We start from the raw sequence: 27,240 nt of genomic DNA on the forward strand, positions 1-27,240 counted from the left end.
TTTGATCGAAACGTGTCTGATGAGACGTTTTTGTTTACATTCTTCTCTCGCAAGTCTTGCGGAGTGGATGATTGAAGTTACTCTCATCCTCACTGCAGAGCAGTGACCTCAAGGAGAACTGCCACTTTTTGCAGTATTGCAATATGTTACATTTCGTGTTCTCAAAAACTATTGAATGTATCAAAACCTTATTTAATAAAACTTGTTCACATTGACTTGATCTATTACCTCTATGAATTAATGTAATAGGTTCCTTTCCACTCTGTATAATGCTTTGTAATTACTACTTTTCTATTTGTGTCAGATTAGTAATATTTTGAATAGAGTATTGTAATCTTGTAAAGCATTATTTTTCTTTTTTTTAGATTTTTAGAATACAAACACTGAACATCATAGATACTGAAAAAATGGCGTGTATTTTTTCATAAATTATTTTGTCATTTAGAAACTTTGCATGAAATATCAGATTGTACAAATTGTTACTTGCTTAACATTAGTGTTAAATTGTTTCTAGTAGTTTAGAGTATTGTTACTAATGTATGGCAGCGCATGTGCTTATTGTACATTGATACAAAAAACTGCAGCACTGCAAATTTAAAAAAAAGTAAGATTTATTTCACATTTCTGTGAATTTCATCAGGAGTTATCTGTTACTTTATGGTTTAGTATTAAGTTTTAAAAGTTTCAGATTCCTGTTTATTAAAAAGAATGTATTTTTATAACAGTTTGATTGCATTGTCAAGAATAGCACAAGTAACACAATCTGTATTTACACTTCCACTGTCTTTAAGTAAACTTTAATAATGGTGTGTGGATAAGCTTCGGGGCTTCTACCGCCGCATTGTCTTGGTGTTGGTGGCTGACGTTTCGACCGCTGTGTTGTCATCTTCAGAGCAGTCCTTCTGGCATCTGATTGATCCTTTGTTGTCCAATCCAGTTGAGGTCTGTATGAAGGGGAGTATTCATATTAAATACTGGCCCTCATAAGGTCCGAAAGAGTGACCTTGATATCATTCCCGATGTCCGGATGAAGGGGAGCGCCGCGTACATGTGGAGACCTGGTTTCTCATTCCTAAGTATGATCTCGGAATAGACTTCCCTATGAGTTGCTGAGTTGTAACCCCTCGTCCTTGTTGATGTTGTTGGGATGTTGTTTGATGTGGAAGGTTTCTTTAACCAGTCTTCTGTATAAGTTGTCTTCTTTATCTATTATCTTGATATTGTCGAATTCGATGGAGTGGCCTGAATCTGCTGAGTGTAAGGCTATTGCTGATTTTTCGTATGGTCCGTACTTGCAGAGTCGGATGTGTTCCTTCCTTCTATCTTCCACCGTACGTCCAGTTTGGCGTATGTATTTTAAACCGCAAGAGCAAGGGACCATGTATATTCTGGCTGATTGGAGGTATGGAAGTTTATCTTTGACTTTGACTAATGAGTGGGAAATCTTGTGTGGGGTGTTGTATACCGTCTTGATATTAAATTTCCTCAGTAATTTCCCAATTCTGTCTGTAGTTCCTTATATGTATGGTAGGAAGGCCTTCTGTTTCATGTTCATAAGTTCAGGATCTTGTTCGTGTGCTTCTGGTCGTGAGTTCTTGTATGTGGACTTCCTTATAATGTTGTTGTCATATCCATTGTTTTTTAAGGTTTTGTGTAGGAATTGAAGTTCTGCTTGTATGTTGTCAGAGTCACAAATTCTATGAGCACGCTCTGTGAGGGTTTTGATGACCGATCTCTTGATTCTTGGGTGGTGGTGTGACGAGGCGTGTAAATATCTATTGGTGTGGGTAGACTTCCTGAAAACCGAGTGGCCGAGGGAGCCATCACTTCTCTTCTTAACCAGTACGTCCAGGAACGGGAGTTGATCTTCGTGTTCTCAGCAACTCATGGGGAAGTCTATTCCAAGATCATACTTAGGAATAAGAAACCAGGTCTCCACATGTACGCTGCGCCCCCCTTCATCCGGACATCGGGAACGGTATCAAGGTCACTCTTTCGGACCTTATGAGGGCCAGTATTTAATATGAATACTCCCCTTCATACAGACCTCAACTGGATTGGACAACGAAGGACCAATCAAATGCCAGAAGGAGAACCTACGACCTATCACCGCAAGTACTCCCCCCCATCGAGACTACTATACATATACGAGCTCGCAGACTATTTCCTTATCCAACAACTGCTCTGAAGATGACCACAACACAGCGGTCGAAACGTCAGCCACCGACACCAAGACAAAGCGGTAGAAGCCCCGAAGCTTATCCACACACCATGTGCGGAAGCCTACGCGAACACTAGACTTTAATAATGTTTATTCATTCTTAACATGTTTTTTGTTTACTGCAGTGACACTCTTTTTTCACCTTCAGAAGTGCATATAAGCATCTGTTGTATTAATCACAGCTTCTAAACCTCTTATGGATGCTTCTAATGTTACAATATCCTACTGAGGATTCAACTCGTGTTCTTTGTGGATAGCCTCCCTCATGTCCTGTGAAGTGTCTGCTGGTAGTTCCCTCGTTCAGTTTGTCATACATTAGCATAAAACCATCACCAGTAAACGGAACAGAGACACAACATGCTCATGAAGGATTTCCTCTATTTTTCGATGTGCTGTAAGGTTTCCATTCTTCATGAAGACTACATCCTTGTTAGACTTGTACCATCACAGAACCTCATTGAAAGAAGTCCTGGACGAAAGTGTATAGGGGGAACACCTCTCCCCATTTCTTCACCACACTTTCTCTGTCATCTGGTATCTGTTGTTGAGATCATGACTCAGCAGTAGTGTCCGAATTGTTATGTACTAAAAGTTAAAAAGACACAAAGTTTATATGAGTGGATATAATATGACTTAGAACCATTTTGAGGCCTTATTCACAACACTCTGAATTCTAACAAAGGAGAGCAAAGTTACAAACTCTGGAGAATATATCTGGTGAAGCGAGCTTGTTGATTTGTAAGTAACAATTCAGATCATGCTATTGAACTTGCATTTGAAAATTAGCTTTATCCACTGAAGCACCCCACAAGTCTACATCACGGAAACTGTAGCCAATTATAATGAATGGCGCGAATTTCAGTTACACAGTGAACATAAAGTTCGTGACACTCACTACTATTGGCTTGTACTTTCAAACACCAGAATGGGTATTGCTTGTTCGTTTATAACTATAGATGGTTGGAATATTAGTTTTTAGTACATAACAATCTGGTATCTACTCATCATTGAACAATATTTGCTTTCATTGTTGCGTTGTCTAGCCATGATGCTGCTTGCATAATGCAGTCAAGCTGCATGATTCAGCCTGTTGAGTTCTGGATTTGCTGCATGTCTTCTGGAGAGAAGATTGCTTCTTGCAACTGCGTTTGGACAGTTCTCTCTCTGATATTGATCCCTCGAATTTCCTGAAATAGATTTAAAGCTTCAATGGCAGTGGTGTGACAATCTTAAGAATTTGTAGCCATAGGAACTAATCATACCTAGCATAAGTAGTTCTCAGCCCTGATCCTGGTCTCCTTGAGTAGGATCCAGTTTCCATGTAACTTCATATAATTTTGGAAATTGTAGAAGTTGTGGTTCCCAACACTTCTGCAGCATAACGGATGCTGTGCTCATCTTCTACCAACATAATGGCTTGTGCAGCAGCTTTAGAACTTGACATGTTTATTGTTCAAAACCGATTTTGAAGCTGTAAAGCTGAAAGAAATGTTTCTGAAATCCATTTTATTGATAGAAAAAACATTTTTGGCAACTTAAAACATAATCACTTTTTATCCTGGCTCCTGGCATATATTATACTATGCTACATACAAATAAAACAAAAAATGTCTCAAGACTCAGGAGTTTATAAGAAGGAGGGAGGAACATGTAATGAAAACCACAACTAAGCCAGGAAATAATGAGGTAGGGTGGCCAGTTCCTTTCCCCCTCCATTGCATACATTGCCAATTAGCTACATATTACACTAATCAGACTTCAGATGCATACAATTATTTAGAAACCAGCCTCTAAGTCGTCTCACAAAGCATAGCCATCAACTTTCCCTATATAAAAAATCAGGAAATTCTAAATCTTGATTAAATGAACAATTATTTTTATTTTTGTCTTGTGTTGCATTTTGTTGTGCTGGTCAGTATAGTTCAAAGTAATATTGTTACTATAGAATATTAACTTTTACGGCAGTAAATACTGTTTATAATAGTGAAGATTAATAATGACAAGAAATGGAGTTATATAATCCAAATTTTATGACTCAGTCTTGTAAATTTGTGGAGTTTGAAACAGTGAACATGACTCAGGACATAGTTTAGAAATATTTACAGAATCTTATATTTAGTTGGTGTAATTTGTTACAGAACCGACTTATCAACCTGATCCACAACATGGGAGGCAGCATAAGAAAAGATATGGTGTCAAAGGTTACACATCTCATAGCCAACAACTGTGGTGGAGACAAATATCAGTATGCTGTTACATTCCGTGTGCCTGTGATGGGTGAAACGTGGGTGCACAGCTTGTGGGAGAGAAGGAATGATATAGCTCTATCGGCCACAAGTGAAGAAATGGTGAGTTTATAAGAGAACATGTAGGAAAATGTAGTGCTAGTAGGTATTTAAGGAATGAAAATGCATAAATTGTAATATTGAGGTTCCTGGTGATTGGTTGTACAAAAATTGTCAAAATTTCGAAATTTTAAAATGTGGCAAACCATTTTTTTCGTTAAACTGGATGTTCCCCTTTAATTGAGGAAGAGCAGTTGTATGCATTCTCTCAGTGGGATTCTACCACTGTTCATGCAGCCAGTGAAACTTTAGAGACACAAGGAATGTTTCCAAGGACCAAATAATTAGCAGAAATTGTGGTTTCTTCGATTTCCGTTTTCATACGGTGAAAATTTATTTTGGGACAATCTAAAGGATTGATCGTGCAGAACAAACCTCCATGTCCTAGAAGGACTAAGGAAAGACATTTGGAGATGTTTCACAAAATTTTGAGAAGTTGCTTACTTTAACAACCATATTTACTTTGTCTGTTGCTACCCATTGATTCATTAGGATCTGCAAATTGTTTTTGGTTATGGTCTTTGAAGAAATGTATGCTAGGGCACCTTTCACAAAGACGTACCTAGCATGCAACCTTTGCTGTTTATGTCACAAGTTATTAGTTTAATCAGATCATGGTAACTTTTATTTATATAAACCTTTCTAGTAACTTTGAACATTCTGGTGAATTGTGCAAACACAGACAGCATGCGTATATGTGTACCTGATCAGGTGATCACCCTGCAAGCACACTCTCTTCAGTCTGAGGATTAGAAACCTACCTTGTTGTGAGGAAATGCTATTATGGAAGAGGAATACAATTTTGACAGATTGCTTAAAACCAACCTCTTTTGTTTGTAAACATGTTTACATATGCTTATTGTATCTTTCTTTCCAGGCATTACTCTTGAATTTTCATCATCCAAGTAAAAATCAACAATCACTTTGGTTGACTCTTCTGATAGCTTCTTTCATTTCCTTGGTTCAGGCAATACTAGAACACCTTTCTCAGACACTAGTGCACGTGCCTGGTGTACCATGTACAGTACTCAGAAACTTGAAATATTTCACTGACTTCGTTTCTAGGTGAAGACAGTGGTACAAGTGCAAGCAGTTGCACGGAGGTTGATATGTTTAATTTTCACTTTTATTTGAAGTGCATCTGCTGCTGATTCAAATGTTCTCTTAGCTGCACCCGATCAACGTGTCTAGGATTAGAATGAAATTAACTGAACTGGTGTTCAACCTACCTGGCGATTCTAGTATTAATTCTGTAGACTCACTAACTTCTTCACCAAAAGAGGAAGAAGTTTCTTGCGTCGTGAGTGCACTGCGAATTTCACCAGTGTGTTTGCTACAAGTTGGACAGACTTGTTCCCAGGGCTCACAACTAGTCCACTGTTTCTTAATTCCTTTGCTTCTTCCAATGTTATTGCATATAGGGCTAATTTAGCAGGATGCTTGTAAATTTTGAAAGTGTCACAGCAATATCTTTTATGAAGTGAAATTTGGCGTAGGTATTTGTATGTTTTGAGCAAACAAAATATCACCTACAGGTACAGGCTGTAGATGACTATGCCAAAGAATAAGTTCCTGTTTTTCTTGTGTCAGTGCATTCAATATCTTCAAACCACCAGTGCATTCTTTCCCAAGAAAGCTTTCCAGTATACATGGGCAATTGTTAGCTTCTATTTTATTTACCTAGAAGTGCACAAATAAACAGATTATGTGTTTAATTGATTTGTGATTGTGAATTTAATTACAGTACAAGAAAAACTGATCATAATATGTTGTAAAATACACATTATATACTTACATTATATTAATTTACACTTCATATATCAGGCCTGTAAAATAAATATCAGAGGTGAAGTGGCAAATTTTACCTGGAAATTAACTAATAAAACTAATCATATCCATGGGTAAGAAGTGATACTTTGTATCTACAAAAATGTTAATTTAGTTTAACTACATTATTATTTACATTAACTACAAAATTATTATGTTCTTAAAATTGGACAGTTAACTAATATTTTGTCCTCCAGTAGAAGATCTTCCAAAGCAGGAACATATGTAAAAAGTTGGTGTAGTTTGAGAAATTAATTTTTGAAGCAGTTCTTTAATTCACCTGCAGATTTATAGATACATGGTATCACTTCTTAGCCATCAATATGCCACTTTTAATGCAATGTAGAACTTCACACTTTTAAGAATAACTGACTGCACTGTGATGCATTGTAGAAAATAAAGTTGGGGTCTGTGGACGTAACAAAGTTGAGGACTCACAAACCACACACAGTATTAATTATTTGTTTCCCTCAGTTGACAATAATTAATTATTTTAAAATAATAGACGTATACATCAGCTCCATATCGACCAAATAGTGTTGTGACAATTTACTTTAGATCAATAAATTCTCAGAATATGATATTTGTCAGTCTTATATTTCTTAATCATTATGAATGTTATGGCAGAGCAAACATGTTAGAAGCATCAGTCCAGACCATTATCCCGTGTCCATTTTCTCGAAACCACAATCCCGAATGTAACTTTGGTTGAATGAACATTTTCCCTGAAGCATCTATCCTGAATCCACTATCTCAATCCTAGCTTTGGTCGCATGGATTTTTTCCTGGTGTTAAATTGTTAGAATCCCTCGCTGTGGCATTGTGGTCTAAGGCATCCTACCTAGAATTCACGTTACGGAATGTGCGCTGGTTCGAATCCTCATGGGGGAAGAAACTTCGGCCAATGTATGGGACCGGTGCCCATCCAACATCGTGATGCACTTGGGGAGCTACGATAGGTAGTGAAATCCAGTTGCGAAAGCCAGCTATAATGGCTGGGGGGATCATCATGCTAACCACACGATACCTCCATTCTGGTTGGATGATCGTCCACCTCTCCTTAGACATGTGGAGTGAGGCCAGCAGCCGGCTGATTTGACTGGATCCTTCAAGGGCTGTGGCATCATGGATTATTTATTATTATTATTATTATTATTATTATTATTATTATTATTATTATTATTATTACATTGTTAGAAAAGTTTAAAATAATGAAGATATTTGTACTTTGGACTAAGGATGACGAAATTGTCACTGAATATATTACTCATTAATTTGTAATAAATTATTAAAATTATATAGAGTCGAATATAATAAATGTGGCAGATAATAGCAGTATGATAGAAGAAGAATAGACATGATTGCCATCTCACCTAATAGCAACAATGGTTACATCATTGATCCCACTGATAGGTTTGAAAAACAAAAGAGCCAGTCAGAAGGTATAAGTGTCGCAGATCTTTTTGGTCCCTGAAATTTTAAATGTTAAGCAAAGAAGCGAGTCACTATCTACCTGTATGTTGTCTCCTAACCAGCTGCAGCCCCCAATTGAAACCTGCCTGCCAATTCAATTGTCGTGACAGTAGTACACTCAGAACTCTTGTAAATAGACCTGTAATGCCAATAAGTCACAAACACCAAATCTAATAAAATGTTAGACTGTGCATTTATCTGTGTGTGTGTATCTAATACCTACCCACTTCACTTGCGTGATTCGGTTTCCGCATACTGCAGATAGATGGCAGGACTGTGACCCATTTTCAAGTTGCACACCACTTCGGCAGGCCACATTATGCATGATGTGTATCTGTGAAGAATTATGTCATGTACTAGAGTGAGTGTATGTGTAAGTGTTCGTGTAAGTGTAGTGTAGGGAATGAGTGAGGATGATGGTGAGAAAGAGAAAGGAGAAACCCGGTGCCGGCACGTAGTGTACTCCTGTCGAATAGCACCAAGGGGGCCGCCAGGGTTAACGTCCCCATCCGACGGATGAATCACTGTCAGTAGTGATATAGTATGCCTTCTCTTCCTAGTGCATTTATTGTTATTGTTGGAAATTTTTTCCATACATTATCACTACTGCTTTCATTGTAATTTGTTATTATTATGATCTCCATCCTATCCTCTTATCATTGTGACTTCTGTGTGTGTATATAGTGTGTGTGTGTGTGTGTGTGTATATATATATATATATATATATATATATATATATATAGTTATCTTCCCCGTACATGATGAATCAGTATTTCTCTCTAAACTTAATGATTGATAGAGATGATATTCTTTGCCTCTCGATCAGTACACTGCTATTTTCCCAGTCTTCTTACACTTGAACTCTGATTCTCTTAAAATACTCTTTAAACTAGTGGCCCCCAAATCAATAATGCGTGATTTCACGTACAATGGGTAATAACTTGTGATTTCACGTAGAATGGGTAATAACTTCGAAATTGTAGAAGAAATGTTGTGCAAAAGATAGAAATCGTGAATTGTTCGTTGTATCACACATTTCTCAAAGTCATCGATATGTTGTTGTTTTGTTGTTGTTGTTGTTTTCTAATGCCAGACGTTTGACAATAAAGTCATTTGACCTCTTGCACTCCAATATTTTTCAAAGATATTATCATGACCAGCCACTGAAGCACAGATTTTGAGGTGTTCCGAATCCATCAATATTAGTAGCGGTCTTTTGCCATCTGCCATTTTTTTCCTGATGCATTCATTGATGTTCCTTTATCTCCATGTTATTTGTGTTCAGACAAAATCCTCTTCATCTTTGTAAGAGAGCCGCTTCCCTCTGCTACTCTCTGTATCTTATTTTTGACTACTCTGCTCATTTCTTAATAAAATTGTATAAATTGAGAACGATCTCTCTTGTTCATCCCCTACTATATTTTAGTTTAAAAAGTATCAGCGGCATCTCACCTGCAGGTCAATTTCTTCTAAGCAACTGAGCATACTTTTGTTTAATGTCGTTGCTTCTCCCCCATTGCTTGACCCACCCCCTGCAGAGGACCACCACCATAAAAGCTCGCTTACTAAATTCCTCACAAGTGCGAAAAAGATCTGCGACACTTATATAAATAGGGGAGAAGAAAAGTACATATATGTACCTACTGTTCCATATTTCATGGACAAATACAGTGTACAACAAATCGAAGTGATAGACCGTATGATTGGAGTTTCTTCTTTTGAACCCTGACAATGTTTCAGCCTACAGGGAAAGGCAATATTGATGACATTGTTCTTGCAGCTCTGAGGGGATCCATATTTTTACTCTGAAATCATCTGCATGGTCAAACAATGATCGTCAAATAACTAATTATTTACTCATCATTCTTTGTCATGTGACTCATTTATAATTTGAACTTCAGATATACTTCCAATTGCCTTTTGTACAATATACTCTAAGTGGCAGTCTGTTAATACAGGGAGCTGTTAGTGTTTTGATAAATAAATAAAATGAAATAATCGAATAATTTTTCGAAATTTTTTATTCGGGAAAACTTTTTTGGGATATTCGATTTGGGAAATGCCTTTTGGAAGAATGGATTTTTGTGAGGTTGGATTTGGGAAAATGAATTTTTAGATTCTTGAATCAGTATTTGGGAAAAGTTTTTCAGGATATTCGATTTGGGAAAATGCCTTTTGGGAGAATGGATTTTTGTGAGATTGGATTTGGGAATATGTCCGGGAATCCAATGGTGTTGTTTTGAAGTCAGTATTGACACTGCTATCAAAGGTTAGATGACTTACACTTGTTTAATAATCTGATGCATAATGAGAATATTAAATTAGCAATACATGTGTAGCTCTTTAGGCTGAAAGTGATACTTTATTGCTTAGATATAAATGCATTATGCATAGCAACGTCAATATAAACAAGATCATACAAAAGTATTTGCCAAGTTAAAATAGTAAGGGAGCAAACAAAGCAACAATTTGATCTGGAAGAAATTTTTCCAATTCAGAAAATTTTCTGCAAAACATATTCTTTCTTACATCACTACTTAGATCTTAAAATATTTCTATCAATTTGAAATCTGATTTTAGTAAATAGAAAAATGATATTAGAATTTGTGTTGCACAAAAAGTTGTTTTACATGAATTTGTTTGAAATTGATTATAATTTAAAATGTACAATTGATAAGCGAAATCAGATATTTTACAATACTTTTTGAAATTATAAAACTTGTCTATTGTGTGCAATACACAATATGTCTTTTAATGATAAACAAAGTGAACTAGAAGCAGAAATGCCCTTACTACATTCAGATTACTTAGGGTGTCTCATGATTGGCAAAGTATCTATATAAAATTGGATTATATTTTTCACCTTTTTGGATCAAGCTTACCTCCTTTGATGTCTGGCAGTTGCTAGAAAAGCATGTCGTCTGCTTACAAGCAAAACATATTAGGTCAAAAATATTATCTCTGGGAAAAAGGCATTTTGAAAGCTCTTAACAAAACTGAATTCTCAAAATATTGTCGCCTCAGTACTATACTGTATTATCTCAAAATCACGGTTTTAAGGATTTGAGAGAAAAAACTTTGTACTGCCTCAAACAAATTTCTCAAATACAATTCGCAATTTAATACTTCCACATTTAATTAGAGGGTTTGGGGATGTTTAATATTTATTACATGAATTTCAGAAATCTTAAGTTACTTAAATGTAATTATAATAATTCTGAGTTAAGGGTAATTCCATTTGTGACAGACACGACAAATGACTCTCTACAAAAATATAAAGATTTATTTCTACTTCAACATAACATTAGCAGACTTTTAAACTATATCAGATACAAAGTGCATGTACACAGCTACACTTTCATGTAAGAAGCAAGTATCAATCTCTATTTATTACAGATATCTAAGTACAAGTAATGTTGTGACAGACACGACAGAAAAAGGAACACAAATTAAAGGGAAGTCCAACAATGTACTATATCTTCCAATATTAGCAACTTCTTTTGTTAGTACTATAATCATAGAAAGGTAGAATATCCTTCCTTAATATGCTACAGATAGTTTTTCATTTGAAACATTTATGAAGTATATATTAAGCCCTATTCTCGTGACAGACACGACATACAAACTGTGACAGACACTACATATTCCAAATATGATTTACAAAATTACATGCATTTGCAAATTAAAGAACATCATTATCAAACTAGATATGCTGAAAATTTAGTTTAAGCCTATTATCAAATTGTGGCTCTGGTAGAATTTTTATAACCTGGTCTTTGTCAATATCAGCCTCATCACCAATAGCAGGCGAAAAGAATTTCTTGGACTTCCTCTCATGCCGAAGGAATTTTACATGAAGTGGATCATCCTTGTCATATGTCTTCACTTCCAAACATCTTCAGTTCACAGTGCTGCCAGCATATGATTTATGCAAAAATACGGCCAATTATTTTTGATTTCATAAAATATAGACATTAAATTCTCTGGTATAGCATTCAAGAATTGTCTAGAACCACTTTGAGAAAATGGCAATTTGGTTGACATAATTATGGAATTACCCTTAATACAGTTTTGCATTCTGGAATGTTAATAATATGTTATATAGTTGGTGCATAAGTAAAAATGTAAATAAACTCAGTCTATTTGATTGTAAAGTCACAATTTAATAACTAACATAGTTGAAGTAACTGAACATATTGCTTATGTATTGAAATTTCATTGATAGTATGATGCCAAAAATGACAGTGTAAACAGATGTATAGTATAAAGGAAAATCTAACATTGAAATCTTGTTAATAGGAATCAAGGTAATATATATAAATTATGACAAATATGAAATCAAATAATATTTATAACAATAGTGAAAAATATACAAGGAACTGTAGGAACTTGAGTCATTGTTGTATTTGATAGTTTTATTGTTAGAGAAAAAAGACAAAACCTTCATTGTACAGCTCTTATGCTACAGCCAACTCTTTATCGCAATTGTCCTGTTCACATTGTTCAGATGCTTTCAGATTCTGGTAACAGTTCCATTGTACTGTGGGACATCACTGTGCATCACAAATTGACATCAAGTCCCTCTTCCTCTTCTACTTCTGCATCCAAATTTTTGAAACTCCAGAGTTTGCAGGTTTCAACTGCATATTTCAGAAGCTCTCCCTCTCTGTATTCCCATTCAGAGTATTAAGTTTTATAACTGTTTGTATAAGTCTTTCGTTTTTTCCATTTTTAATTCACATACATTTTGTCAGATCACTCGTTCTGTATTTTCGTTAACTGGATGATGTTTTGTGATAATCTCTGCATGTGCTTTTAATATAGTTAAATACAATATAATATTTGTTACTCAGTCAAATGACAAATCAATGTAAAATAATGACTTATATTATATGGTCATTAAGTTTTAAACACATAAATTACATATTGCAAACGTTTTCGCCCATTCAGGCATCTTCAGGCATAATTATACAATATCTCAATATCAAACTGTATAGTCATTACATTGGTGGTAGATAAACTGTTTAAAATTAATGATGTACATCATCTCCATAATTAAAATGTAATGTTACAGGTCATAAAATTAAAATAATATTAAAATTAGAAACAACGTAGTGTTATGATTTAAACTTCATAATATTCTGTGAAACTCTTGTTCAGGAGAGTCCAGTGATTGATCATAACACTACGTTGTTTCTAATTTTAATATTATTTTAATTTTATGACCTGTAACATTACATTTTAATTATGGAGATGTTGTACATCATTAATTTTAAACAGTTTATCTACCACCAATGTAATGACTATACAGTTTGATATTGAGATATTGTATAATTATGCCTGAAGATGCCTGAATGGGCGAAAACGTTTGCAATATGTAATTTGTATGTTTAAAACTTAATGACCATATAATATGTCATTATTTTACATTGATTTGTCATTTGACTGAGTAACAAATATTATATTGTATTTATCTATATTAATTGACAATCTGAACAACTTTCATCATGCTCTCTAAGTTAAGTGCTTTTATATCAAACACTTCTGTAGTGTTCATCTCTTAACTTTAAATAGTGCTCATTTTACTTTGATGATCTTATTATGGTTGTCCATTGTGGTAGAACATATAGTGAGGGTCAAGTAAGAACAGTTCCTAAACAGCAAATATTGCTGTCTTGTCAGTGTTACCAACTGTTACCAGATATCAGACGATTCTACGTACTGAATGACTTATTTACCTACTGTACTTTACCTTTATGTTGGAAGGTTATTCTAAATAATTCAATAATTTGTAACATATTTTCGTAGGAAAACTATACGAGAAAGGGATCGACATGTTAGGTATTCTGTCTGGCAATATGAAATCCATTGGTTTGACTAAACAATTGATTCACGAGACCTAACCTAAAAATGTATTTTGTTCGACCACATGAAATTATTAGTACTAACTCAGAAAACTGAATATCACCATGAAATGTATACTTAAGAATACTTAATTTTGCTATTCTAGTTATAATTGCTGTCTCCATGAGCATAATTCCTTCATTATCTTCTTTCAGTTAAATCTGAAAGAACAGAATGCCAGTAGGGGAAATTATCCACACTCTTGCAGCACGTTTTACACTTTGTTGGTGGAGTTGCTGCCATGCTTTTTCCTCTTTTTGACATTAATGTAATCAAAATCTAAACATGAAAGAAATTCATTAAAATGTGAAATGGTATTTCTATCGATTATCCACCTACATTATCACACCCAAGTATGTTATATTTACACTTACTTGACTATAGTCTTGAATTATAACCACAATGCAACACACAGAATAACTATTATGTATTAATATTAATACTGATATTAATTAATTATTAGTATGTTCAAATTTCACTACCTTCCAGAAACCGGCTCAGAAGTCTAGTACAGTTTTAATTCTGTGGAACTCCAGTACCAACAATATCTGTCTCAGCTGCCAACATAACAGTTACAAAATCACTACCATTTGTAGTATTTGTCAGTATCGAAATTCGAAACTAAGTTGGCAAAAGAAAATTCAACCTGCAAACTAGAAAATCACCACAATTCAGTAGCATTTATGTAGTAATTGGGGGGGGGGGGGGGGGAATGGTTGGTTTCACCCTTAGGGTATGAAGTAAGCTGACCCAAACTATAGATAGGGCCATTTCTGAATAACTTTTTCTTCTCCCTTTCAATCAAATAGAGCATATGTTCCCCATTAATCTGTGTTTGATATACTGCAAGGTATTTACGTGAAATGGAATTGATGTTCCTTTATATTATCAAACACTTTCCCTAAACAGGAATTGCCTAGAAGACAAAGTATACCATTTACAAAACAAAATTTTGAATACTACATATTACATGGATAATTTGTTATAAATATAAAACCAATGCAAGAAAGAGAAAAAAAGTTAATTACAGTGCAATGTCTTATCTGAGGTGATTTCTTAACAATGCTATCAAATCTTTCAACGCAAGTAAACAAACATTGGCAATTATTTATTTCTCTAATGGCATGGAACATTAACAATTAGTCATCAATTGTCCATCTGATTCATTATCTTAATCCTGGCTTCCCAATATTTTCCGGTCTCAGATGTTCTGCAAAAAGCCGGGCAGCGCATTAAGTGGGCCCTGTCCATATCTTCATCCAGATTACAGAGCTTACAGGTGGGCGTTTGAAGTAACCCAAACCGAAACAGGTGTTTGGCAAGAATGTCATGTCCAGTCTGCAGCCGGAACTTTGCAACAGCTTCTTTTCTTGGCCAGTCAGGTGGTGCTATGTAAGGAAGTCTTCCAGGTCTTGGTTGTGTTGTTTGATTCTAAACCCATGAGGTATTGTTCCTTCATTTGCTTCTTTATGTAGAGTTTAGAGGAGTGGTATGATGTTACTGATTTGAAGCAACTAGTGAGCATGGCAGCTTTTTTCACTAATGCATCTGCCTGTTCATTGCCAGAAATTTGACAGTGTCCAGGGATCCACTGCAATGCAACTTCCTTCGGAGCTAATTTGAGTTTCCTCAGTGTCTTACGGCAGTCATGAATCTCCACTGATGCAACAGGCTCAATTGCACCAATTGACTCTATGGCAGATCTTGAATCACTCAGGATGAGTCTTGGAGAATTTTTCAAGATGCAGTAGAAGTTGGTTTAATGCTGTTCGAATTGTTTCCATTTCTCCATCGAATGCTGTTTTGAAAGATCTGATGGATTTATAAAAGGCGAAGATGTAGCTGTAAATCCCTGCTCCTGCGTTTGGATAGCCACGTATTTGTGAACCATCTGTGTACAGTAGTGTGCAAATTAATCCGAACAACGTAATTACTTATGCAAAAACACTCAAACGGGATAAAAAAAAGGATCTAAGACATACCTCAGTAATCTATGTGGCCTCCCTTGTTCCTAATAACAGCTCTGAGACGATTTGGCATGGATTCCACTAATTTCCCACAAATATTCTTCATTTCTTCATCGCGAAACCATACACCAATGAGGACAGAAATCATCTTCTCCTTTGTAGAACAATCCATTTTTTGCATTCTTCTTTTGCAAATTGACCACAAGTTCTCAATGGGGTTGATGTCGGGTGAGTTGCCTGGCCAGGGGAGTACCTGAATATTCTTCTTGTTGAATTCTATAGTTTTTCGAGACGTATGGCATGGTGCCAGGTCTTGTTGGAACACACCTCTGCCATCCGGAAATGATTTTTGCAGCTGGGGTACGATTCTGGTTTCCAATAAGTGAATATATTTGTCATTCCCTTGATAGGTATTAATGCTCCAGGCCCTTCATGTGTAAAACAACCCCAAAACATTACTTTAGAGGGGTATTTGGGTGCTTGTTGGAGATGAGCTGCTGTTACTTTTTCGGATCCTTTCCTTACGTAAGAAACACGGTGGCCATGGACCTCGAAATGAGACTCATCGGAAAAAAAGTACATTCTTCCAGTCATTCACTGTCCAGTGTTGATGTAATTTTGCCCACATTAAGTGTTTTTTGCGCATAATAGGGGTTAGCAGTTGCTTCTTAATAGGCTTACGAGCCCTTCGTCCAGCTTCCAAAAGCCTACGCCGCACTGTTGTGACATGAATATTCACCCCAGTGGTAGCCATTAACTCGCGGGTTAAGTCGACAGCAGTTAGTCTAGGATTTAATTCACTTTTCCTGACAATGAAACGATCATCTGCAAGTGAAGTCTTCCTTTTCCGGCCACAGTTTCCTTTTTTCTGGGGTGTGATGGATCCAGTCTCCCTGTATCGTTTTATGATCGAATTAACAGTAGCCAAACCGATGTGACATTCTGCAGCAATTTGCCTCTGTGTCGTAGAAGAATGCTCTGCTAAAGCGCTTTCGGAATAAGAAGGCATATAAGGCGGAGCTAGTTCAGGCCGGTCTATGTTGACTAGCCAGTGACAGTGAAGCGGTGTTGTCTAGTTAAATCGTCGCGAAGTCTCGCTGAAGCGTCGCGTATTAGTTTCTTTCTTGCGCGCACAATACTTATGGCTAGGAATGAATTTTAAACTATGCCATTCGTTAGAGCTCCGAATTCTGAATCCACAGTACAAGAATGGCAATTTTATGTCAACTGGTTCGCGTGTTATCGCTTTAAGACTAAACAGAGATATCCAACCTACAGCATAGAACATATTTTGCTCTGAATTCCGTCTCTGTAAACGAAGATAGAATCTGTTTATTTTCAAATTCAGATGTGGTCTGTTTTCTCTTGTGTGATGTATAACTTACCGTAACAATGTCTCTTGAAGGGATTGCAATTGGCTCTGGTGTTTCATCTATTACACGCAAAAGGAAAGTCCTACACTCACAAGCGAGGAGTATGGTATTTTTGTATATAATTTTTTTAAAGGACTAACTTATGATTCAGTGCGTGTCAGTTCTTCACGAACAAAAAAATCTGACTGCAGAGACGTGTGGTTTAGAAGTGCATACGTTAGCTCATATTCTCGGACAGGACAAAGAGACAATTAAAATAGGTGGTATAAGCTTACTTGAATTTACCTCTCCTGGAAAATAACGCAAAACAAACGTGTTAATTATTTGTACAATTTTCAGAACCGTGTATTATTTCATAGTACGATATTTTAAATACATTAGTAGTATGTGTTAGCAGTTCCATTATAATAGTTGGAAAGAAGAAGAAAGCTGAGAACAATCATAGGTACGATTTTCACTTTTCATTGGAATATTATACATGGTATAAGACGAAGTATTGCAAACAACATATGATATATTTGGATGATATTGTAAACATAAACACTCCTGCCTCTTTTTCCATGAATTATACGAAGAACATTAACAACATTCTTCCTTAAGAGCATTAGAAAACTTTCTAAAATGAAGCACATTAACTACATTTCACTTTTAAAATAAATACAGACATGCTAGGAACGAGGAGATTTTATAATTCCAAAACTCAATTTCTATTTTAAAAACCTTTCGTTATATATATTACACTTTATACGATTTTTTCTAATATACAATTTTATCTTCAATATTGTGACAGTGACGTGAGATTCGAACTCACGACCAGCGTCCCGCAAGAGAGAAGATCGCGCGGAGCACTTTGGGATGGCGCGCGGCAGAGAGGGGAAAGGGCCAACGCGGCGAGAGAGTGGAGAGAGAGTGCGTGCGCATCTGGTGCTGGTAGAGAGGAGAGGGCTCTGGATTTTTCTGGAGTGCCATCTCTAGAGACGCGTGGAACTTTCGAGGCTACGTCGCTGTGGTTATAAATTAAAGACGCGAAGGAACGACAGCAGTTTTTCAGTTATTCAGTCAGTGAGAAAGCCAGAGCAAGGAAGCCAGTCTTGTGTACCGGAGTTCGACTCGAGTGTGCGTCCGCAACTGCGTCAGCAGCCGAAGGCCTGAGTTCGAGTGCAGTGGACCGCAGTTGGAGGGACCTGAGTTCGAGTGCAGTGGACCGCAGTTGGAGGGACCCGAGTTCGAGTACAGTGAACTGTCTCTGAAGGTCTGTGGTTCGAGATACTGTGAACTCGAGTGACTGAGATAGAAGAACTGTGAACTGAGAACTGATAGTTCTGATTTGTAAATAGTGCTTTGTAAATATTAGTTAAGATTAACAGTTTATTGTTGTTCGTACTAGTCTAAGTAAATTGTCATTGTCGTCGGTGGAGTTTTATAACGAATACTGTGTTGAGTGAACATCCAATTGTTGACGAGAGCGTTTAAGGTGAATTGTAGAAAGGAATTATTGTTGGAAGAATAAAATTTCATTGTTGTGAGTTAAATAAATTTACAATATATTAACGATATTATTGGATTACGGTTTTCATATTCGCTTCTGTACAACTACCTTCACTCGTAGGTTTATATTGCCACAGGCCAGAGTGATAGAACATAGCATCCTTGACTTCTAGGTAGGTATAAGCTTGCGGATTAAATTAAATTAGATAGGCTTGATTTAATAAAGTAAAAGAAAGTAATCTTCAGTTTCAATATGAGTACTGAATTAGGCCTACATATGAACAGATATGCTTATATTCTTATAGCCGGATTCTTAGCCAGAATATGGAACACTGGACCTCTAGATATGTAAAAATTATATGATAAAATAAAATTAGATAGACTTAGTTTATCAGAGAAAAATAAAATAATCTACAGTTCCAGTATGAGTACTGAATTATATATGAACACACATTATGATTACGTTGCATTATAGCCAGATTCGTAACCAGAATGTAGAACCCTGGACCCCTAGGTATGTATAAGATGGAGAATTAAATTAAATGATATAGGGTTCATTTAACGGAGGAAAAATAAAATACTTTCCAACTTCAATACTAAATTACGTATCTACAGATATGTTTTCGTTTTGTTATCGCTAGATTCTTAGGCTGCCCCTACAAACAAACTGTGCCTTATCTTTCCTCTGGAGAAATAAACAATAATAAATTCAGCTTGCTGTACAAGGAAGTCTGAGTAAGAATTAAAACATTCTTTCTCAGACATTAGCAAAATAAATTTCTACATATATGTCACTTTATTTCGCAAGTTAGTGACTCCAAGAGCTACTGATCTATGAAGCGAAGAAGTAATAAAAATTGAGATGAGAATTACTTCAGTAAGAGTAATTATATTTAAACATTACACACAATGAAGAAACAGGTCTCGACCCGCTCGCTCAGCGAGAGTGCTGCTACTGATATGTTCTGTCCTTATCTGTTGTCTCTGTCTTCCATGTCTCGTGCATCGTGCACTGTGTGACAACGTCGAACTGTTGCTAGCACTCAATTGGCTTAGGCCATATGCCTTCTTATTCTGAAACCGCTATAATGTTATAATTTTAGACCGTTTTCGTGAAGTTGTATCCATTTGTGAAGACAGAATGTACACAGGATTGCAGTATTAAGTCTTCAAAACAACTGAAATGCTTATAAGTACAAAACGACAGGCAAAATGTCACATATTTAAAAAAAAAAATGACAGACCTTGAACAATGGAATTACACGTACTACAGATGTCAATTAAAGCGGTATGAGCAGCTGTGAGGCCAACAATGACAGAAAATGTAAAAATATGTCGTGTTCGGATTAATTTGCATGCTGCTGTATATTCTGAGCCATTCAGATTCTGGGAATTTACTGTTTGATAGTGTCCAAGGCCAAAAGCTTTAGAGTCATTGTGTCAGTTTCTTTTTTAAACACACATTGGTTTAGGTCTGTGTGAAGCAGTCATGGGATTCTATTTCAGTTGGATTCTGTATCATGGGTTGAGGTTCATTTGATATGATTGAATATTGTTCTTTTAGCTTATGTACTTTCTGCACAAATCATTGTTGTGTTTTGAGGTTGCTTTCCTTATTTTCGTATTTGTACCAGTATTGATGATCTGATAGTCTGATTAGCTTTTCATACAACAGCATGGATCTCTCTTCTATCAATTTATGTATCGGTCTGAGGCCTGTGAGGATCAACATGGCATCCACTGGAGTTGTTTTTACAGCACCCATTATAAGTCTTAGAGCCTGATTGTGTGTTTTCTCAGTTTTCCTAGAGTTTTATCTATTGAAGAGATTAGTGCTTTACAACAGTATAACATTCCAGGAAGAACATACTTTTGATATGTAGTGCTTAAAGTTGAGCGAGCACATCCCCATTTGCATCCTGCAAGGCACTTTAAGATTCTCAATTGTTTTGAAGTTTGCGAGCTAATTTTCTCCACTTGTTGTTTCCAGGATAACTTATTATCAAAGGTTACGCCCAAATAATTAAAGCCATCTGTTTGTGTTAATGTGTCATTTTTGTATCTTAGGACCAGTTATATGGTTTCATGTGCTAAAGTGAATGACTGAAATTCCGTTTTATTCATGTTGACAGTTGCGTTGTTTATATCACACTATTCTTGTAGTTGGAAGAGAGCTTCATTTAATATTTGCTCTGCTTTGGCTTTTCCTTTCTTTTTGGGGGTCTCTGTCCAGAAGACTAGGCAATTATAGATGATGGCAAATGGAAAGCCTTGCAAAAATCAACAAACTGCTTCGGGATGGATCCTCTTGCTCCGACCATCAAGTGTATTACTTCTATCTGTTGTAATTGATATTTCTCTTGATAATACGGGATTATTGGTTCATAGATGAATTGTTTCTCCTTATAGACATCTTGCGGTTGACTCTTGCAAGTCTCGAAACGAACTGTAGGGTCAATTATAAAACCTCTCTGATGGTCCTGGAAAGCGATCATATCTATGCTACAAGTGCTGCCAGTGGTTGATAGACCATGAACCTCTTCCAAAACAGTAAACCCAGTATTATGTAGTGCTTGAGCAATAACAATGTTATTATACAAGATCTGAAATGTTTGACGATCTGTAGCTCAAATTCAAGATTTTACAGTTAAGTTCTTGTTCCAGAGAACGCCTCAATTTTATTAGCACCTCTTCATGCCGAAAATATGAAAATCCTTTATTGGGTATATTGTACATTGTGAAATTTAACATAATAATTTTGTTTTCTACCGTAATACAAGATTTATCAGCTTCTTGTCTATGAGAATGACGTGAATATGTTAGGAGAAAATCCACAAACAATTAGGGAAAACATGAAAATTTTACTTGAAGCAAGTAAAGTGTTAGGTTTGGAAGTAAATCCTGAAAAGACAAAGTATATGATTATGTCTCGTGACAAGAATATTGTACGAAATGAAAATATAAAAATTGTAAATTTATTCTTCGAAGAGGTGAAAAAATTCAAATATCTTGTAGCAATAGTAACAAATATAAATTATACTCAGGAGGAAATTAAACTCAGAATATATATGGGAAATGCATGTTATTTTTCGGTTGAGAAGCTTTTGTCATCTAGTCTGCTGTCAAAAAATCTGAAAGTTAGAATTTATAAAACAGTTATATTACCAGTTGTCCTATATGGTTGTGAAACTTGGACTCTCACTTTGAGAGAGGAACAGAGATTAAGGATGTTTGAGAATAAGGGTCTTAGGAAAATATTTGGGGTTAAGAGGGATGAAGTTACAGGAGAATGGAGAAAGTTACACAGCGCAGAACTGCACGCATTGTATTCTTCACCTGACATTAGAAATATTAAATCCAGACATTTCATATGGGCAGGGCATGTAGCACGTATGTGCAAATCCAGAAATGCATTTAGTGTGTTAGTTGGGAAGCCAGAAAAAGACCTTTGGGTAGGCCGAGACGTAGATAGGAGGATAATATTAAAATGGATTTGAGGGAGGTGGGATATGATGATAGATACTGGATTAATATTGCACAGAATAGGGACCGATGGCGGGCTTATGTGAGGGTGGCGATGAACTTGCGGGTTCCTTAAAAGCCGTAAGTAAGTAATACAAGATTGTATTATCTTCATAAAATATAGACAGTACAGATTGTAGGTCAAAAACTGCTACATTGCTATCTTGCAAGTCATGTGCCTTCCTCAAGAATTTTATAATTACTATGGTGACCCCTGCCATCTCTTTCAACGATAACCTGCTTATTTCTTTTTTTTTTCTTTTCTTTTTTTGCAGTATTTAGTACCCTATTGCTTATATTTTATGTGGACATTATTAATTTTTTTACATAATACAAAATGAAACATTAAATGATTGTCTTTTTCAGTTGCATTATCTCATGTTAGTGCTGTGTAGCATTCCATTCAAATGCAATTCACATGCTATACTGCATGAAGTCAACATAGTGCACTATAGCTCTGGCAGTATATAAGAAGTGAAATAAATGCCATAAGGTATTAACTGTTTTGTATATAAGTGGTATAATACTAAACGATAGTGCTGTATGATACTTGATATAGCATATTTTGTTACATTATGCCAGTGGTCTGCAGATTGTGCATTTGTGATATCAGAGCAAGGTCAGACTAGATGAGCACCTGAAGAGCAGCGCAGCAATTGTGCAGAACTAAGCTAGTATAGAGAGAATTGGTCAAATTCTGATTTTATTTATATATTATAATTTGTACATATATAGAAGTGAGTGTAAACAATTTGACGGAGAAAGTACTAGTGAAAGAACTTTAACACACACACATATATATATATATAATATATATATATATATATATATATATATATATATATATATATATTTTTTATCAGTGTGGGAACATTTAGTAATATTTATGGAGTATGGGAGCAATGACAAATTGTTTAATTTGTTGTGAGGTAGTCCAGCATGTAAAAAAAGTTAAATTTAAAGCATCATTATTCAGAATGTCATGCCAATGAATATGACAAAATATAATAATACGAGCGAGATGATCGGCAGGTGTAATACAACAATTGAAAGACAAGCTGTTATGTGTTTCTTTGATTTGCAGTTGCTACAGTAATTTCATTTTGCTTTCACGGGAATTCTGTTTTCAATATGTAATATTTTTTAATTAAAATATCTATCTTAATTAGCATGCTATCATTACTATGGGAAATATATATACATATCATATGCACAAAATCAGCTGTATAGGACGTTACTGTACATTTCATTATTAAGCTTATTAGCTATTCTTCGCCACTCAGAGCTCTGGATGCCGATGATCTAAAAGAGGACAGTTGCTCTGAGCATTATGCAGTAGCATTAACTCAAAAATCACTTTTTTTTTTTAAGTGGAATTTAGTATGGGCCAATGATATTATTTTTAGTAAGTTGTTTCTCTTTATGTGTATTTAATTTTCCAATTCTATGTTTATACACATACATTATGTACATTATATACGCTTTTTCTCTGAAGTAATATTTTTGAATTAATTGTGTTTTGCTTGTAAGTGAAAAATATTGGAGTGCTAGGGAACTAATAGTGCTACTACCAACAATTCAGCATTAGTAACAACAGTTGCTTTTGGTTTATAGATGAGTCATAAGCTGAAGCCTTTCCATGGTGCACGTGTTTGTTTCCTCGGCTTCCCAGATGATGAGAAACAACACATGACTGAGGTGCTACAGGAGAATGGTGGGACTGCAACAGAGCTTGAGGACCCTTCATGCTCCCATGTGGTAAGGCTTGTATATAAGCATGTGTGGTCTTCACAAATTGATCTTGAGTCCTTGACTTCTCTGTCTTAATTTGCATGGTACACCTGCATGTTTGAAAATGTATTGATATGCTTGTCAAAAGTATAACATTCCCCCATAAGGATATACATAAATATACTTGGACTTCTCCAGATGGAATGAGACACAACCAAATAGATCACATCTTGATAGATAAATGAAGACATACTAGTATAGTAGACATTCGAACTTTCAGGGGGCAGACTGTAATTCTGACCATTATTTGGTAATTGGAGAATTAAGAGAAAGACTATCAGTAGCCAAGCGAGTAGAACAACAAGCTAATATTAGTAGATTCAATATTTTGAAATTAAAGGACAAGGAAACTAAGCAACGTTATCAGATTGAAATTTCAAATAGGTTTGCTGCTTTAGCAACTTCCGACGAAGGTGAGAAAGAGTTAGATATTAATAGTGTGTGGGACAATATCCGAGATAATATCAAAATTGCAGCTGAGCAGAGCATAGGTTATCATGAAACTAAGAAAAAGAAACCGTGGTTTGATGAAGATTGTTCCATTGCAGTAGATAGAAGGAAACAGGCAAAATTGAAATTCTTACAGGATCCAATTGAGGAGAATAGAGATAATTATTTCAATGAAAGACGGGAAGCAAGTCGTACACTTAGGAATAAAAAGAGAGATTACTTGAAGGAAAAACTGAATGAGGTAGAAACAAATAGTAAGAATAAATACATTCGAGATTTATATAAGGGTATAAAGGAATTTAAAAATGGATATCAGGCAAGGGTAAACGTGATCAAGGATGAAAATGATGACTTGCTTGCAGACTCTCCATCAGTCCTAAACAGATGGAAAAACTATTTTGGGCAACTACTAAATATACATAGGCCAAGTAGAAATGATCGGGACGAAATTTAAATACAAACTGCTGAGCCATTTATACCGGAACCCACACTTTCTGAAGTCGAAATTTCGATAGAAAATCTGAAAAAGTACAAGTCTCCAGGTATTGATCAAATTCCAGCAGAATTAATACAAGAGGGTGGAAGTGTATTATCTAGCAAAATTTATAAACTTGTACTTGCAATTTGGGAAAAGCAAATTGTACCAGAACAATGGAAGGAGTCCATAATTGTACCTATTTTTAAGAAGGGGGACAAGACTAACTGTAGTAACTTTCGAGGAATATCACTTTTGTTGACGTCATACAAAATTTTGTCGAATATCCTCTTGAGAAGATTAACTCATATGTAGATGAAATTATTGGTGATCATCAGTGTGGTTTTAGGCGTAATAGATCGACTATTGATCAGATTTTCTGTATTCGACAGATACTGGAGAAAAAGTGGGAGTATAAGGGTACAGTACATCAGTTATTCATAGATTTCAAAAAGGCGTATGACTCGGTTGAGAGAGAAGTTTTATATAAATATTCTTATTGAATTTGGTATTCCCAAGAAACTAGTTCGATTAATTAAAATGTGTCTTAGTGAAACTTACAGCAGAGTCCGTATAGGCCAGTTTCTATCTGATGCTTTTCCAATTCACTGCGGGCTAAAACAGGGAGATGCACTAGCACCTTTAATTTTTAACTTCGCTCTAGAATATGCCATTAGGAAAGTTCAGGATAACAGAGAGGGTTTGGAATTGAACGGGTTACATCAGCTTCTTGTCTATGCGGATGACGTGAATATGTTAGGAGAAAATGCTCAAACGATTAGGGAAAATGCGGAAATTCTGCTTGAAGCAAGTAAAGAGATAGGTTTGGAAGTAAATCCCGAAAAGACTAAGTATATGATTGTCTCGTGATCAGAATATTGTACGAAATGGAACTATAAAAGTTGGAGATTTATCCTTCGAAGAGGTGGAAAAATTCAATTATCTTGGAGCAACAGTAACAAACATAAATGACACTCGGGAGGGAATTAAACACGGAATAAATATGGGAAATGCGTGTTATTCGGTTGAGAAGCTTTTGTCATCTAGTCTGCTGTCAAAAAATCTGAAAGTTGGAATTTATAAAACAGTTATATTACTGGTTGTTCTGTATGGCTGTGAAACTTGGACTCTCACTTTGAGAGAGGAACAGAGATTAAGGGTTTTTGAGAATAAGGTTCTTAGGAAAATATTTGGGGCTAAAAGGGATGAGGTTACAGGAAAATGGAGAAAGTTACATAACGCAGAGCTGCACGCATTGTATCCTTCACCTGACATAATTAGGAACATTAAATCCAGACGTTTGAGATGGGCAGGGCATGTAGCATGTATGGGCGAATCCAGAAATGCATATAGAGTGTTAGTTGGGAGGCCAGAGGGGAAAGACCTTTGGGGAGGCCGAGACGTAGATGGGAAGATAATATTAAAATGTATTTGAGGGATGTGGGATATGATGATAGAGATTGGATTAATCTTGCTGAGGATAGGGACCGATGGCGGGCTTATGTGAGGGCGGCAATGAACCTCCGGGTTCCTTAAAAGCCAGTAAGTAAGTAAGTATGCCTGTTGATACTCTTGTTTTATTATATTACCTGGGAAGTTGGTCATCATGTATTGTTTTCTACATTATCTTTTATGAATATACAAGTGCATTGTTATGAAATGGATGGTGTTCATTGGTCGTAATATTAAGAGGAGTATAAAATTGTTGTTAATAATCAAGTAGTAGAACAAATAAAAAATGTAATTTCTTTAATTATGATATATGTCTAATTTTGCTAATTTGGATTAAATTAAAAAGACGAGTGGTTTAAATCAGATTTTGGAAACCATAAGAAGGAATTTGAAAAACAGGGTTAGAAAGGAATCTAAGTGGAAGTTGTATGAAGCAGTTGCTTTACTGCAGTTTGCATTTGAAAGTCAGGTAAAGTTGACACTGTTGGCTGAGATGAAATTCTAGATAAGTAACAAGGTACAGGGATTGACTGAATGCAAATGGAAAAATAAAATCAACATTCAATGTTCAGAGTCTTTATAATGAGCATGGAAAAAATGGATGTCATGTGAGCTGAATGGTTTATATTAGGATATGGAATAAATTGCAGATTAGAGACTTGATAGCAAACAAAATCTGGTAAATGGAGGAAACATTGGATTGGCTAACTTTTGGAGATAAGAAACTTTCACCCAAATATTTACTTGATAGGTTACAGCTGAACAAGAAGATAATTTTGCTAATTAATTCAGTTCGGTGAAATGCACAAATTGTGTCTCAATCTTAGGAACATTAAATGAAATAATAATTAGTTACTTTTTTTGATAGTTTTCATGCCTAAGTGCAAAGAATAGCGACTATTAATAAAAAAATAAAGTAGACTTTATATACAGGTTGGTTCACGAGGATTTA

At 35.6% G+C, this 27,240-nt stretch overlaps 1 protein-coding gene across 4 annotated transcripts in view; it reads left to right on the plus strand.

The window, feature by feature from the left end:
- pbl (epithelial cell transforming 2 pebble) overlaps window positions 1–27,240 on the plus strand; it is a 192,599-nt gene that overhangs the window by 49,809 nt on the left and 115,550 nt on the right. For all 4 annotated transcript variants that reach the window (XM_069833481.1, XM_069833482.1, XM_069833484.1 and 1 more), the window contains 2 exons: window positions 4,360–4,569; window positions 23,735–23,878. In XM_069833481.1, coding sequence (XP_069689582.1) covers window positions 4,360–4,569; window positions 23,735–23,878 — 354 coding nt within the window. The remainder of the gene's footprint in view (window positions 1–4,359; window positions 4,570–23,734; window positions 23,879–27,240) is intronic.

This window comes from Periplaneta americana, chromosome 8 (genome assembly GCF_040183065.1).
Source record: "Periplaneta americana isolate PAMFEO1 chromosome 8, P.americana_PAMFEO1_priV1, whole genome shotgun sequence".
Classification (NCBI taxonomy): domain Eukaryota; kingdom Metazoa; phylum Arthropoda; class Insecta; order Blattodea; family Blattidae; genus Periplaneta; species Periplaneta americana.